Below are 17,566 nucleotides of genomic sequence, written 5' to 3' on the forward strand. Positions count from 1 at the left end.
TTGCTTAAAAAAGGCATGAAAAAATCTGCACGAGTCTTTGGTCTCTTTAATTGGATGCATTATGAGGATTGTTGAAAAGCTAGTAATTGTCTCTTCTTAAGGATGGAGGAGAACAGGGTGCCTCTCTACTCTTTAACTTTAGAAATAAAATAAGAATAGAAAAATAGAATCTCCCTGGATTTCATCCGGAGCCAGGAGTCTGTTCACAGACTCTCATACCAAGCACTTTTCAAAAGGGATCTGTAGAATAATCCGCATGAAAGTATTTTGAACATCTTGTTCAATGTGGAAAGAAGTACATTTCAGAATTACTCGTACTGTTACACTTTTTAATTAATGAATGCAGTAATAGGCAAATGAGTTATATTAGCCTTCTGCTTAACAAAAAGAAATGGTAATATGTCAGCACCAGGATTGGACAGTTACTGGTCATTTTAACAAACGTGACTGAATAATCTCTGGTACAAACCTTGAAACAAGGTAGCAAAACAAATGTTCAATAAGTCTGAACAGATGTTGCACAGGGTAAGAGATAAAAATGTTCTTCAGCTTAAAAAAGCAAACCACAAAACACTGGAACTTCTGCTAGATCTGCTTTTGTGAGAGGAAACTGAGTCGTCTGTTCAAACGCAACACAAACAGGAATTGAGGGATACCGGTTATTTTCCTGGGATTGATACAGACTTAACTTCAACCAGGTCAGTCAAATCCAGACCTCTGAAAATGTTTAGACTTCTGTTGCTGTGTATTGCTAGGCCTAAGTGACTTAGGGCTCTGACTTGAGGCATTGTAGAATTGCCCTTTATCTAGACAGAATCCTATGGAAGTGAACGGCATCTCTGGCGTACCACATTGCAGTTGAACAATACCAACCTGCAGTGAAGCTGGAATTGTCATTACTTTTGGCATATTTGTAATTGCATCCTCTGCTGTGCTGTATTTCTTCACTGATGCTTCAGCAGCTAGTTGTGAGTAGATCTTTCCTTATTCTTCCGGCTTTGGAAGACTGAAGTAACATAACATCATATGTTATGTTACGAAGTTATGTTGTGAAGTAACATAGTCCTCACTTTTACACCCAGATTCATGCTCTGCTTTGCTACTCTCACTGCATGCTTTAGGGACATACTTTTTCCCTGGATATCAGAAGACTGTACTGCCATCACCTTTAAATTGCATGATGTGACAGCCGATGTTTCAATTGCGTGAAGTACTGTCTTGCAGCCTAGGACAAGAAGCGTATGCTTTGACTCTCACAGCAGATGGAGCAGTGAGTCAGCCTGATGCCGTTGCACGGCCAAAGCAAAGACTTTTACATCTGTGTGCGGAGGGGTTAAAGAACAATATCCGTTGCAGCTCTAGCGGGAAGATCGGCCTCTTGATTATAAGGAACTGGATTGCAGTCCCAGCTGATAAATGCGTGAGGAGCATTATGGCACGCTCTATGCGTAGAAACAATGTTGGATGGGATTAACACAAATATCCAGAGAAAATTTATAATCTTAGATCTTTGTGGAGGTTGTAGGACGTTCAGATGCTGATGAAAGAACATCCTTAGTGATTGGGTGTGCAGTGAGCTGCCGTATGAGGAAGCAATATCTGGACGTGTCCACCATGTGGTGATGCCTTGTTTTGTTTTGTTTTTCTTTTTTTTTATCTTCCCCATTCTGGGGAAGGATTGTGTTTAGTTGTGGCAAGGCCCATCCAGTCCCTTCTCTACCTCCTAATGCAAGTAGTTGCTAACTGTAATAGATGAAAATTCAGTGTCTTAAATTAAAACTACATGTCTTGTCTGCAGTGTAATGCTGCAATGAACTAAAATACAGGTTCTCCAATTTTATATGTCACCTTCCTCTCTGCCTTGAACTTTTTATTCAAATCCTATCTGTGATTCTGTCATTGTGCTCCTGATCCTAGTAAGTGACGTGTTCGAGTTTTATATATGTGCTTACAGATACCCTGGGTTTTTCTGCAGAGAATAAGAAAGGTGGGCTCACCAGGACCCTGACAGAAACAGGTATGTCGGCAGAAATGGGAAGTTTCAAGTAGCTGTAGTGTCTGGGGGAAAAAAGTCACAGTGCATTCAGAAGCAAGGCGGGGAGAAGGGGTGGGGGAAAGGTGTTAGTGGCAGTGTAGGCTTGCGATGATAGTTTGGTGTTCCCTGGATTTCCCCTCACTGGCAGCCTTTGGGGCAAATGGCTGGGCCACCTGAAGAACTCACCTGCCACCCGCTCCAGCAGCACAAAGGGGGTTGATGTCCTGCAATATTCCTGCAAAGTTCAGGAAGAAGGTAGGCTTCAGTGCACCCCACAGTGCTTGGCTTCCCACCCACGACACAGCAGTCGTGGTGTCACCTACCTGTCTCCTTGTCCACTTGTCAGTGTCTGCATGTGCTCACTGTTGGCAGAGGCAGGGCATTCAACGACCAAGTCCCGTTTTCAAAATGTGGTAGCAAGTGTATGTGTTAGCCACTGCAGTATTTGACCGAGACATAGGGTCTGACTTTCAGCTGATCTTGAAAATGACAGCTGGTAAATCACTAGGATCAGATTGTTTAAAGGTATTTAGAAGACCTTGAGCTTTTTGTCCTTGCCACACTAAAATTCTGGTTTTACATTTTTTCTGTGTGGGATCTAAATCCTTGCTAAACAAAGGGTAATACATGGAGGTGTATTGTAAAGCTTAAATTGTTACCCATTGAGAATGGCTTTAGTGCCCTTGCATTCCTTCTTGGAGAGATGTTTTTTCTCCCTGTGTTTTCTGTAGTTGCTGGGGTAGGATGGTTGAATATAGTTCATAGATTTGCTATGTTACTTTGACAGAGAAATTTGATGAAGTGCAGAAAATAGTTGGGATATTTTAATGTATGTCTGCAGCACTGTCTGTTGCAGAACGGAAAGGATTCTCTCTAGCACTGACACAAAGTTCTGGACGTTTGCCTGAAGCAATGCTGGATGGTCACATACCTACTGGTGTAAGGTTATTTGCAAAGCATTGTCTTGGCAAGAAACGGCGTTGTCTTCTTTTTAAAAAAGCATAGCTACTGCTTGAAGTATGGCAAGCAAACAGCTTTGTGGAGTCACATACTTTCAGGGTGTTTTCTTCAGTCTGCTGAAAATCTCTTTAGTTTAGAGTCAAACTTTTCTAATCAACAGTTTAAATCTAGTAAAAGTCTCTATGAGGGAGGGAAAAAAGTAATTTATATGTTTTCCATTGGGTTTTGAACCATTCGCATGTTTGTGAAGAAGATTAAAGGGAAGTTCTGCCTTATAGAGCCCTCTAGTGGTGATGTGCTTAAGAAACGTGGGAGGGTTTGGTTTTGTTTTTTTAGTGTGGTTGCCACTGAAAATAGGAGAGAGGTTTTGTTTTGGTTTTGTTTTTTAATCTTTTTAATACAAACGGTAAGTTTCTCTCTCATCACTTGTGGATTGAAATATACTTTACACATAACTGAAAGTAACTTGCTAAGCCCTGTAATGAGTTTTGCATTGCCCCATATCTATACAGATACCTACAAATTGAAAAATGGACTTAAATAGAAATGGCGTTTTGTTGCTACTGATCTGGGTCAAGTGGGAAGAAAAAGCATCACTTCAGGTTATAAAGTGCCCCTCCAACACTAGTAATACTATCTGTTATTGGAGGATAAAAACAGCCTGAGCTTTTGGATTTTTTTTTTTTCTTATGCCAGTATTAAAAAGCAATGTGGTAAGCCATATTTTATCTGGCTTAGGAACTGTGGTTCCAACTTTCTGGATTATTTGTATACTTTAATATTTAATTCCTTGCTTTATCTTTTTGGCTTTGTTTTATGTACACCAGTGTTCTAGAAAAAATTACTTTTAGGTTAATGATAAGTAATGTCTGCCTTTAATTTTGACTTTTTTCTCTCAATTCCTGTTGCTGTAAAATTAGCCAAATCTAAGAGAAGAGGACACAGAGACAATGTGATGGTACATAGAATGGACTGCACATATTAGAAACTTGCGTTTTAACCAACAACCACATGTAAAATCTGTATGATCTTACTAACTGCTACTCTAAGTCTGGAATCCTATCTGAATAAAAATAGTAATGCTTTGCTTTTCTGAGACATTCAGAATTGCAAGCTCTGACTTCTGTGGAAGCTGCAAGATCTGAGATGCTTTTGAAAATCTTGCCGAAGTTTTAGGGGAGGAAAGCAAAGATAGCAAATTATCACTATGCTTTTATCTTTCGAGGCAGAACTATGCAGCACTAGGGAAGTGGCTTCATTGCCAAACACCATCTTTCCTTTCAGAACCCTCTCACCCTGTTCCTGTCTAATCCTCTTCTGACGGGAAAAATACCGTAATAATACAAGTACCCTGAGAACTGTTAAGAGTGAGTGTAGATCTGTGGCATTAAAGAAAATGTTTGCTAGTAGAACTGTGACACATGATCGTCTGTAGTAATGATGACTAAATGTTGTGACTGCACAAGTTTTATATAAAAATTTTCCTACCTTTAGATGCAAATGGGCGAAAGATGCAGGATGTCTGTTTTGGAAAGCTGAGGAATGGGAGGGAATGCTCTGTGAGTGTCTCATGGGTTAGAGAAGGGAGAGCTCTTCAGGTATATTTCCTTTCTATGGGATGGGTATATTCCTCAATACTGCCTGTGTCACTACACCCTTGTTGCTACTCAGGAGACACAGCCCTAGCCTGGGAGCCTGCTTGAGCTGCCTGTGAACTACATACAACTGAAGAACCACTGGTTGCTCTTCCTTGTCACTTTATATCCAGTATGAGTACAAAACTGGAGGCAAAAACTGTATGAAGTGGAACTGGTGGGAAACACCTTCTTTGCTTATATTGATACTGCATATAAGCTCTTTGGGCAAGGGTTTATTGCAGCTAATATTTATGCAGGATTTTGTAAAAGGTCTTTAATTTGGTGTGCTGCTACCTCATCATTGAAGAGAAGAAAAGGTGAGCTGCTGCTGCTCAAGGCTTTGGAAAATGCCTAATAATTTTCTGCCCAGTAACATGCTTTGGACAATTTGCCTGAAGTAAACTTATGTGTGTGTGTTTTGGAGAAGGAGGGTGTTCAGACTTGTAAGGCATATTCAACAACCATTTTCTGCAGACCAGGCTATTTTAGAAATGTAGCAATTGAGTTTCCTGAAAGTCATGCTTCACTTTAGAAAGTACTGGACTGTGTTCTCGTGTCTTGTGTCTGTGTCAGCTTGAGAGTTTGAATCAAACTAAGAATCTTGAAGAAGTAGGTCTTTAAGGATTTGAAGGGATGGACTTTAGAGTAAGCATATCCTGCTTTTTAAAGAATTGACATTTGTCTTTATGTTGTGCTGTGGTTTTGTGTGTTTGCTGTGATGATGGGAATTAATTCCAAGCCAGGCTGATGACCAACTGACCTGAGCCAACTTTTGTTGAGGTTTCCGAAGCATTGCACAAGAGGTTTGAAGGAAAAAGTTTGGGGGCATGTGACAGTTAATCTCTTTAGCAGTAAGAATGAAGTTTAAGCATACTGTTGGAAAGGTACTCAGCTCTGTGCTGCTCTTTGTTTTAATTAACAATCTCCTGCATAGACTGGGAGTGTAAACTTCTTTGCACTTTAGTCCAATTAAATCGTGCTTGGAGGCTGTCAATGGTGGGGGGAACTCCCCCCTACCCCCCTTTTTTTAATTGTTCAGTGAGTCTGTTGAATAATGAAAGAATTTGCCTGACAGGGTTTTGTAGTGTTTCGTCGTCTTGATGAATTATTGCAGAGGATAGACGACAGTCTCTTTTGTCCAAAATGCATTGGAATGATTCATCCAATTCCTCAGAAAGTGACAATGAAGCTCATTCAGCCTTTACACAGACTGAGCACAACATAGTTGCAGCTTACTTAATAACAGCAGGTATGGGCATTGGCAAATTGTTGCATAACTTTTTAAAGTAGAACTGTAGATCTGAATGCTCATTTTGTATAGTAACAGCGATGGTATTTCATTTTGTATTACGCAAATGTCTGATGACTTTCCTCCATAGTTTACTGACAAGTTAGCAATCAGCAGGCTGACTGAAGTGTGCAGAAACCTCTAGGTTTTCTGCTCTATATTTGAAGGCAGTGTTGTGTCTCGAAAAATATATTTTGTGGATATGTAATTATAGAAGAGAGTGAGAATTAATTTCTGCCAGCTTGCAAAAGAGATAAAAATAGGGCATAGCTGTAACATCTTGCATTTTTCTGTGATGTGCTCGAAGCTATCTTGAGATTTCTCCTGGGCCACATGTTCATAGTAATATATGTGTAGTCTGAGCATGTGAGCGGGTGTCTGTTAGGGGGATGTAAGGGGAAGGGTTGGAATGTGACTTAGAGGGAGGGAGCTGGTCATTAATCAGGGAAGAGCAGACTCCAGTTGCAGCTGTATTTTTCACCGATGACACACGTTAGAAAAAGCATGCTGGAAGGCTTGACATCGTGTTTGGTCCCCTGTGACTGCAATCGCCTTTGGCTAAACTTGAATGATTTATGGAACTATTTTTTTTTTTCCCTTGAAAACTGTCTCATTGTTATAACCACAACTGCTTCAGTAATGTTTTTCTGAAGCAATTAGAGCTATAGCAATGAAATATCAACCTGACCAAAACCTGAAACCTACGGTGTTTAAAAATAGGCCTTCTATACCTTTATTATGGAAAATTAAATCAGTTTATAAATACTTTATTAATAGACTGTACCACACGTTTTCTATGTTATAATTACCTTTTAAGATACTTTAAAAAATTAATGTACTTTAGGTTTATATGACATAGTACTGCTGATGGTCACATTTTATTTAGCATATCTGTTTGAAGTGGTGGGTATCAAATTGCTGTTCTGGTAAAGAGGGTATTTTTGAATGCAAAGGCAATAATTTATTTCAGGTTTTTAGAGAAATTGGTAGAACAACTACACAGATCAGTAGACTTGTTAAGAAGCTGTAGAGATGAAGATGGTCAAGTATTGGAAGGCTAGATACACTCTGCAGTACTACCACACTATTTGCAGGTAACTGGATCTATTAGGTGCTGCAAATATGTATGATACTTGTTATATTTTAATTAAAATTGATTACATTGTGTATAACAAGGTGGTCTTTTCCGATAGATTGACCACATGGTTTTAGGGATCAAAGCTATCATAGGTGATCAGTGGGATTAGCCAGAATCAATCCAGCTCTTCTTTCTTAATCTTGCATGGAAATTAAATGTCTTTTTTTAAAAAAAAAAACAAACTTGGCTTACTTTGTGGTTTTTTGTTTTGTTTTCTTTTCTTTTTTTTCTTATTATAATTGGAGGAGTCTAGTAAATCTTTCACCTGTAGCTTGGACTTTGCATTCTTAGTGAGGAATGTTTTTAACAGTAAGGTCTATAACATCTTCAAAAGTATGATTCATTGCTTTGCAAATGCCTTACCACAGCAAATCTTACATCTGGAAAATTTAAGCTGTCTTAATAAGCAGATGTCTAAGAATAAGAATGAAATACAGATACAGTGTTCATTGTTATGCTGCTTTTTAAAAGGTTTGAATGCTTCTCTCTTTTGCAAATAATTGCTTTGTTTTCTGAGAAGGAAGTAATTCTTATGTATTGCACTCTACAGTGGTCAACGTATTAATTTTAGTGATGACAACGGGGATACTCGGGCTGCAGGAGGCAATACTGCCTCATGGATATCCTTCAGCTTATAATGGTGAAATGCTCTGGTATAATTTTAAAATGCTAACTGGAAAAGTAAATTCCGTGTTATACACAGACCTAACCTTCGTTATTTTGATGCTCTTACCCGTATGTCTTGCTTAACTCTGTTAGGGCTCGTATTTGCATTTGGTCTGCATTTAGTTTTCGTTGCTTCCCTGAGAAGAAGGAAAATAAGAAATTTTTCTGCTCTTGATCAGGTCATGTGGTTTTTATCTTCATCTTCACAAAACTACAAGGTTTAATTAAAGAAATATGGGAATAGTTGTCTAACCCTACGATGTTTCACAAGCCAAGTAGCAGCATCCATGTGCTTTTTCTGAATCACATGGGTTCATCCCAGCTGATCATTTCAGGTTACTGAAAGTCTTGGGCTTGGTCTGCGCTCCCTGCCCTCTAAGAAATCATAGAATCATAGAATCATTTAGGTTGGAAAAGACCTTTAAGATCATAGAGTCCCGCTGTAAACCTAACACTGCCAAGTCCACCACTAAACCATGTCCCTGAGTGGCACATCTACATGTCTTTTAAATACCCCCTGGGATGGAGGTATACCTGACATCCCTGGGCATACCTCCTGGATGATGCCCCCGCTTCCCTGGGCAGCCTGTTCCAGTGCTTGATAACCTTTTTGGTGAAGAAATGTTTCCAATATCCAGTCTAAACCTCCCCTGGCACAACGTGAGGCCGTTTCCTCTTGTTCTATCACTTGTTACTTGGGAGAAGAGACCAACACCCACCTCGCTACAACCTCCTTCCAGGTAGTTGTAGAGCACGATGAGGTCTCCCCTCAGCCTCCTCTTCTCCAGGCTAAACAGTCCCAGTTCCCTCAGCCGCTCCTCATAAGACTTGTGCTCCAGGCCCTTCACCAGCTTCCTTGCCCTTCTAACGGGCACTGCTTAACTGTGTGCCTGGAGAAACTTTGTTCTTCTACTTGACTGGATTCTCAGAAACAGGGAAGAGAGAGTTTCTTGAATCTACATGTTTTTTCTCACTTTGTCTAAGATGGAATCCATCTTCTTTCTTACATTTTGCTCCCCAGAACATTTTTTTTTTTGGCTCTATTATTAATTTGCTTTAGTGGTGCTAAAATTTTTAATTAATATAGGCTTAGCAATTTCCACTTTCTCTTCCATGTTTTGGTTTGGTTTGGTTCCCTCCCCCCCGCCCCTGCCCTTCATTTTAAGTTTGGGCTCTGAAGCACTAAATTTAAGTGTGTCTAGCAGGATCCTTCCTTCATCCTGAGCATATGAATTTACACTCTTGTACTTCTGATTTCACTCTTGGTAGCTGTAGTATCTGTTTAAGCATGCCTCATAAGAAGCCTGTACTGTTTTATAAACTTGTAATTCTATTTTGCTTCCTCTCTCCCAAGAGATGACATACTACCTGTCAACAGGAGAGCTGACAGAACTGGCACTGCGAGTGCATTTACTATGGTGTTGGTTTCAGATCAGATCCCCCGCTCCCTGCTTTTATTCCTTTTAGGGGCTCATAGCATCACAGTGTCATTCCTGAAATGTGTGAATATATGAATATGATAGCTGATGGCATCTATGTGGCTATGTAACTCCAACATCATCTGTAATGTAATTTTTGTGTACAAAGCTGGAGACTTGCACCTAAGAACAGACATGCTTGGTGGTTTTAAAATGAGAATGGAGAGAGAGGTAGCCAAGAATTAATTATAATTTTGCCTCATTGGGTTTTAAAATTACCAAATCTGTTAAGAGAGTTTCTGTAATGTAGGAGATTGGTACTGATTAATAAAATGTTGCAGTGAAATTCCTTATGTGAGTTTCAGGTGTAATAAAAATTTACGTAATTGAAGTGGAGAAACGCAATTTAAAGGCTGAAGAATTGGTGTTGTCCCTAGTGTCCATTGTCCAAAGTATCATCTTTGTTATATTTTTATGTATGTTATTATTATTGTACTGGCTTTCCTTCTGCCCTTTTTCATATCTGTCATGGTATTAACGTAGCTCTTGCTGAGCATAGTCGTTTGGGTGGTACTTCTGATTTGTATTTGACTCTAGAAACGTCTGCCTCAGTTTGATGCACTGGGGTGTGTGCTGGTATTCGTAAATCTATGGGTTGTGTTCTTGTGGACTGCTAATGATGGAGTCCACAGGACTTTCCATGATTTGAAGGAATTTCCATATAGATACCAGTTGAAGTCTTCAAAATTCACCTGTAGAACTGAAGTACTTGAAACTGATTCTTGCCCTCAGGTTTTCTGCCCCTGCTGATTTGAGGTTATTGTTTGAACTGCAGCATGTTTTTAGTCTGACTATAAACTGATGTTAGAAATTTTTAACTCTGTGCTGCAGCATTGACGGTGACAGAGGTGGAAGAACATTGTATAATACTTAAAAAACCTTATTGCCCTTTCCACAGAGGCATGTCAGCAAAAGCTAAGCTGTGTGTGTTGCGTTTTTGGTGGAGCCAATAGAGGAGCAGAAATCCCATCAGTGAAGGTGATGGATTGCCAGGGGACTGGAGCAGGATGGGCAGTGACTGTGAAAGAAGATGTGTCTGCTTTTGGAAGTTCACATTCAGTATGACAGCCATTCACTCAAGCTCCTTACAGAATTATGCCTCAGATCTGTGATGATAAAAACTATAGTGTTTTGATTCATAGGTGAAACTTTTTAAATTAAAAAAAAAAAAAAAAAGATAGATGCTGAGGGGCATTCGCATGGATAATGTGTTGTTAGGCTTTTACCAAAATAACATTCCACTATGCACTTGTAATTTAAGGTGCCCAGGCTATATAAATGTTTGTAAGTTTAGGATTTGGTTCAATGATACTGTAGCAGCTGTGCCAGACTATATGAACAACTTACAAATTCCTGTTATTATTTACAATTTGTTTTTTTAATGGCTGTGTTTGCTTGAACATGTTGGAATTCTCCATTTTATTGATAAGGGCTCTGAGTCTTTCTCTGCTGAGGTGCGAGGTGCAAAGTGCAAGCTACTAACCTTATTAGCTGTTTACTAATAGCTTGTATTAATAGCGTGTTAGTAAAAGTTTAGAGGATGGAGGTTTGCTCTGAGTATCTCTGCAATAGGCTAGATTCTGAAGAGAATAAAACCACAAGAAAAAAAAACCTGTTTTGTGGGACTGCCATGTAAACTCACTCCAAGAGCCATGCAGTAGGATTTGGCTAGGAAGGAGGAATAGCAGGAGAAAAGGAGGATCTGGGGGTTTTAATATAGGTCACCAGGATCAGGAAAAGCTTGCTGATGCACAAGGATCCCGAAGAGCTTCCTGGGCACCTCGAAGAGCATGAAGTCCAAAGCAAATTTCAGAGGGATTGGACATGAAGAGAGGAGAATGTACATTTTAGCTTTAGTACTGTATTTCTGTATTACAACTCTTTGTCTACTGGCCATTTCTTGTGTTGCCTAATAATAGACTTCAGACACAGTTTGAGTCGAGCCAGACCAAAGAGGTTTAAAAATACACAGGTTAGCAAGGCAGGAGCAAGTTCAGCGCAGAGCTGGACTTATACCATGGCTATGACACAGCCCTAGAGCTTGTCAGGTGGAGGAAATGGCTCTGGGCCTTCTGCTAGATCAAGTGCTTCATAAGCCCCGCTTTTTTTTTTGCCAGTCACCAACCTGCATTCTTTTTTGCCGTGGAAGACAGCGCTGTTCTCGGTGGCTGGCGTGTTTGAATTGTAATCCTAGATGCTTTCGAATTTCTGCTATGCTTGTTGTCATTGCATCGGAAGGCCCAGGTTCGGCAAAACACTCCACTTTTGGCCCTTACTGAATCCAAGTGAAAGTTACCTAATTGGAGGAGGTTTTCTCTCCTCTTCAGGTGTCCATCCTCTTTGCAAAATTGTGTTTGACTGAAAATAAAACTTGTTAAACACAAGTTATGTTACAATAGGCTGCATTTTCTTCTGCATGTATATTACTGGCTGGTGTGTCTCTTTTGTAAAGTTTCCCTTTTTCTGTTTTTACAGGAGTGATAAGCATTTTCAGTAACATTGTTGTGTTAGGCATCTTTGTTAAGTACAAAGAGCTTCGGACAGCAACCAACGCAATTATTATCAACTTGGCTTTTACTGACATTGGTGTTAGTGGCATTGGTTACCCCATGTCTGCTGCCTCAGACCTGCATGGAAGCTGGAAATTTGGATATACTGGATGCCAGGTATTGCAATTCAGCCAGAGAGAAAGTTTTGAGCACTTAAAGCAAACTGAGAAATAAGTAATAGCTCTACCTGATATTAGTTCTTTTAAGAGGTAAGATGGAGATGCAAAATTTGACTCTAGACCTGAAGCTGATGTTCTGTAATGTCAACAATTTCTGTATATAAGATTTCGTGTGAATTTCATTCCCAGCTTATATTTATAATCTGAAAACATTAAAGTGTAACCTTATATTTATCAACTAGCTATTTTAAAATAGCTTTAAGAAGGCTTGGGAAATGAAATCCCCAAATGAAGAAGGTTATAGTAGCACATGCACATTCGATGACTTATTTGATAGTTAAAAGACTTCATATGTGGCTACTGTTTTGGTGATGAGCTTGACAGATCTTAATGAGTTCTGCTTGGCAAATGCATGTTCTTTTGGATGGGACTATTAGGATATCCAAAAAGAAGGCCTGCTATTGGTCTCCATTAAAGATTTAGCCTAGTTTTAATAGCTGTCTATTTTTAAAAATAGACTGACTGAAAAATAGGAGAGAGATGGTACCCTTTGCTCACTGTGTACTGTGATTTAAATCTACTTTTTAAAAGACTGTTGGGCTTAAGTGCCCAGGAAAATGAGTAGTAATGTGAAGGCATATACTGAAAATGTGACTCAAGGAAAATATTAGAAACACTGTACATTTTGGACCTTTACATAGTGGATGTTTGTAACAATCTGACATCACTTGCCTGAATACACAGTTATTTCAAGCTCAAAATTCAGTCACTGTTTGACAGGGAGCCTCACTTTTAACATCTTTGGATCTAGACTGACTTGTAGTGGGTTGAAGTTGATGTGAAATCTCACTACCAATGCTTTGGGAGTGAAGATCACTTGAAGCACAACTCATGTCAACCTAAATCAAATGAATCCTGTGAACTGAGATGGCTGAACGTCATGTGGTTCTATTATAACTGCTGGTGGCATGAGGTCTGGCAGAGGGCTCTGTATTTCTGGGGTGCCAGTGGTAACACAGCCCTTCCAGTCATCCTTCCTGGTCAGGCTGCCCGTGGGATGATGGGCAGATGCATTTGGAGCATGCTGGGATTGCAGCATATGTCACCATGCAGTAGATCTGACACACGTAAAATGGGTGCTGATGGGGAAAATTGGCGTAGCATATCTGTGAAGTAAGTGTAGTTATACAACAGAAGAAAGAGTGACAATTTGGGACCTCACGTTTGCTAAAGCCATAACTTTTTTGATGAATCAAATGCTCTTCAGGTTTCTTTAACATATATTGAAATCATGAATTGAACCCCCCCCAACCTCAAAACTCTTTATTACCGAATCTCAAAATTTACTTATTGAAGTATGGTGTTTGTTTGCTTTTTAGACTACTGTCTTTAGGATTTCTGGTGTGCAAAAAAGCAGGTTGCTTTTGAAATATTTACTTTTAAATGAGCCAGCTCCAAATTGCCTGCATTGAATTAGTTCCTTCACTACCTTGCTTATGGAAGAGAACACTGGCTGAATGTAATGTATCGTAGTGCCTTTGATTCAGTCCACAAATTTGTGCTTGTACCTTTGAAAGATTCCTCAGAAAGGCTTTTTTTTGTTTGTTTGTTTGCTTTAATTTCAGATCTATGCTGCCTTAAATATCTTTTTTGGGATGGCGAGTATTGGTTTGCTCACTGTTGTTGCAGTTGACCGTTATCTGACAATCTGCAGGCCTGATATAGGTACTGTGCTAATGGTCAAAAATCATTCACTGTTGGGCTTCTATGAAATAGGAGTTTAATTGTATTGTTTTCTCATGAATTACTCCATAATTACAGTGCTGGGCATAATTTGAATTTAGGACATGATCCTACAGTACTTGGTTAAGTAAGTTATCTAGTTGACATGGATGGTACTGCTTGTGAAAGTGAAAATTTCACAATTAGGCTGTTATTCTGTTTACAAGTTTTTGTAAAAATTTTTCACAGCCATTATTTTTATGGCTGTTTCCAGTCTTTAGAGGGCCACATCCATATACAGAAGCACATGAAAATCCCCCAGCTGTGGGAGGTTTTGACCTCTGTCGGGCGGGTGTGTGTCTCTAGTGTTGTGTTAACGCTGTACTGGATGTTTTTCTCTGTTACAGCTGTATTGTAACACTCAATTCCTCCCCCTGCAATCAGGCAAAGCTGTACTTGAACGCACTGTTGCATAATAAGCTTTTTGGCATGGGGTCAGGATCGAGTATTGCCTGTATGCTGTGAGTTGGAATGGGTGATGGTATTTAAATGGTGTTTAAGGCTGGAAAGCCTGAGATGTCATTCAGCAGTATGAAACAGGTATGCTACAGTGTTCGGGAGTGTAGGCCTTTGAAAGGATCATTATTAACCTGGTATGTGCTTGCTGGAAGCCACTTGTCATTCAACACTGGAAAGAAGCAAAAGATGACAATGGCTTGTGATTGTATGTGCTTGGCCACAGGAAGAAGAATGACTACCCGTAGCTATGCCACTCTAATCCTTGCTGCTTGGATAAATGCGGTCTTCTGGGCTTCCATGCCTACTGTAGGCTGGGCTAGCTACGCTCCGGATCCAACTGGAGCAACGTGCACAGTAAATTGGAGGAAAAATGATGTGTAAGATTCCCCTTCACCCTTTCTTTTAAATTTGCTGTTTCATTGAAGGCTAAGAGTGTTTAATTCACCACTATAGGAGCATAACTTCTTCCTTCTGAAGTATGAAGCCTAATTTATAAAAATAATTTTAAAACAATGGAAATAATATAGAGCAAGTCTAGAAAAAACATAGGAATTGAGCTATGCTTGAAAACTGCAAGACTTGTAGTTGCTAATAAAAAAACTAAAGCTAAAGAAAATTTTCCTAATTCTTTAAAAGCTTGTTTTAAAATTTCATAATCAAATCAAAACATCAAATTCTTTAGTAACTTTTCCTGGATGGCTATTTGTAAGTTACTGTGTTTTGTTTTTCTGTCTTATCAGGTCCTTTGTTTCCTACACAATGAGTGTAATTGCTGTTAATTTTGTTGTACCCTTAACAGTCATGTTTTACTGTTATTACAATGTTTCCCGGACAATGAAACAATATGCCAGCAGTAACTGCCTGGAGAGCATCAACGTAGATTGGTCTGACCAAGTAGATGTGACAAAGGTATGGTAAATGAGGGCATGTTTTGTTTTAAGCATGTTCTTTTGTGTTAAAGTCTTGGGGGCAAAGGAACAGTGCAGCCTTTTAAGCACTTCTGTTTCCTACATTCCCCCTTTTCCTTTCGTACTAAATATTAACTGAAAATTAGCCTTGGTGAAAACTCTTGGCTTGACTTACAACACTAGATTCTTTACTTTTGGCCTAATACTCTTTCCAGATGAATAGCTACTTTGAAGGCTGGGAACAACATGAATTTTCCTTGCCTCTGCCCTCTGTCATGACATAGAAATATAATGACACCTCAGAGGTGTCCTAGGAGGACTTTTACTCTTCATGTCTGCAGAGTCCTTAGGCTTTCTGCTAGGTTCACAGGTGTATCTGGTCTGAAATGGATTGGTCAGCTCTGATTTGAACTCATGGCCTAGGAATGAAAGTGCATTTCCAAGCTCCTGAGCTGTGTGATTCTGATGCCTTGTTCTTTTCAGTCTGTTGAGCTTATCTCTTTCTTATGTAAACAGTAGCAAATGTGAGTTATGGCATAAAATGATATATCCTGCCTGGAAGGTTGACATTCTTTTAACATATAAAAGTCCTTGAGAAATCTTGAAGTTCACTAGCTCCTTTGATTTTGTGTAAAGATATGATTTATGGTTGGGCATGATAAAAAAAGTGAGAGAGAATTGGACAGAAGAGTATGTACCTATGCTTTTGAATTACTTATCAATGCAAACTTAACATTCCTTGGAAAACTTTCTCATTGCTAAATTCTGAAAAATGGTATTTTTACCTAAAAATAATAATTTGAGCATTTTCCTCTTCTGAAGAACTTCCAGAATGCTTGAAACTGAGGATTCAGTTATAAATTTAGACTCACATTTGTGAAGAAAATGCATTTTTCCTGTTTTGCAGTTGAAGACACTGCAAAACATATATTTTTTAAAAAAAAGGGAAAAAAAAAAGATTGAAGCTTTGGAGTTAAGCAGTATCCTTCTTTAGAATTGAACTGCTTGCTTTTTCACAAATTAGCATCCTCTAAGCTTTCTACGCACCAAACAAACTTCTAAACGAAAGGGTTCTTTCTTTACGTTATTATCAATAGGTATTGCTCTTGTATTTAAATAGGAATCTTCTGTGGAGAGAATCACTGCTTGTTATTGGTTATGCTCTAAAACAGCTCATACAAAGTAGCCATTTACTTCTTTTTTCTCATTTTGTTCATCACTGAAAGACTGAATAAGGGTATAGGTAAACCACACTAGGGAATCCTGTACATACAAAGAGCCCTGCAGGTTTGTTTGGTTTTCTAGTGATTTGTTTTGTCCTCTTGATTAATTTGAGATTTCCATTCCAGTTTCCATTACTGATTCATGTCCGTGACAAAAGCCAGGAAGGTCTGTCCTGGTTGATTCCTCTCCTACTCTTCCACTACCCCCAGGCAGCCGCTGTTCAGTTCTAGCTGTGGCGTGGTGTGTTCTGGTGTGTGAGCCCCAACATGCCTGGATTGTTGACTCTGACAGGCAGGCAGAGAAGACATGACTGCTCAGATATCTCCTCAGTATGATGCCTGAACATGGCTATCATGCTTCATTAAACCAAGCAGACACTTCTGGGTTCCTTAAGTATATGGACTGAGCCTTTGTGTCCTAGAACATTTACTTTCTTTTATTTAACTGTACCATAGTTAAGCCTTATGAAACGTTTTTATTAACAGCCTTATTAAACATTTGGCTTAGGTTTTTCTCTCTGTTCATATTTATTGTTTGTAATAGCATCCCAGAGTGGTGGTCATAATTCATGTGTGAAGTCCTCTCTGGCCATTTAAACTTCTGGTGGACAGATTTAACGTAATCAGTAGTGCTGACTGTGAAGGAAGGTTGTATGTAATGAAATAACAGCATGCCAAAATACATGGCAGTGTGATGTGCTATTAAATCCCCAAAGTGAGATTTCATTATAACCTGTCAAAATTTGTCAGGTGTGCTTGTTTACATGTTGTTGTTTGGTTCTGGATAGCTCTATTTTCACACAGGTGCATGTGCTTTTGAGGTTAGGTTGTGAGGTCTTCATCTGCAGGTAATACTGGTTATGTGTCTGTTCTTCTTGTTTTACAGATGTCTGTTGTGATGATTATAATGTTCTTGGTGGCATGGTCTCCATATTCTATTGTGTGTTTATGGTCTTCCTTTGGAGACCCAAAGAAAATTTCTCCTGCAATGGCCATCATAGCTCCTCTATTCGCAAAATCTTCCACATTCTATAATCCCTGCATTTATGTCGTTGCAAACAAAAAGTAAGTGTTCCTAATTTAGTACCAGTCTACTTCATTATTTTAGCACATCATCTAACTGTAGAAGGATCATCTGTAAAATATGACAAACTGATTAGCGAAGAGATCAAAGGGTAAGCCACTGTTGATTTACCAAAGATGACCTTTTGGACAGGAAAGTCTAAAAGAAATTGTTTTGATCATCATTAGAACATACTGAATTGATAAAAATTTGTGAGAACGCATTAACGAAACTTTTGTAAGACAGTTTTGAAAGTCCCTT

At 39.1% G+C, this 17,566-nt stretch overlaps 1 protein-coding gene across 1 annotated transcript; it reads left to right on the forward strand.

Moving 5' to 3' along the window:
- Positions 1 to 2,053: 2,053 nt before the first annotated feature.
- RRH (retinal pigment epithelium-derived rhodopsin homolog) lies at positions 2,054 to 17,307 on the forward strand (the record flags this gene model as incomplete). Its single annotated transcript, XM_075139238.1, has 6 exons — positions 2,054 to 5,881; positions 11,678 to 11,868; positions 13,496 to 13,595; positions 14,335 to 14,488; positions 14,852 to 15,020; positions 17,129 to 17,307. Coding segments are annotated over exons 1-6 (899 nt in total), but the record flags the coding sequence as incomplete, so codon positions are not given.
- Between the last annotated feature and the right edge of the window lie 259 nt (positions 17,308 to 17,566).

The sequence above is a fragment of the Calonectris borealis genome, unplaced genomic scaffold, assembly GCF_964195595.1.
Source record: "Calonectris borealis unplaced genomic scaffold, bCalBor7.hap1.2 HAP1_SCAFFOLD_139, whole genome shotgun sequence".
NCBI classification, from domain to species: domain Eukaryota; kingdom Metazoa; phylum Chordata; class Aves; order Procellariiformes; family Procellariidae; genus Calonectris; species Calonectris borealis.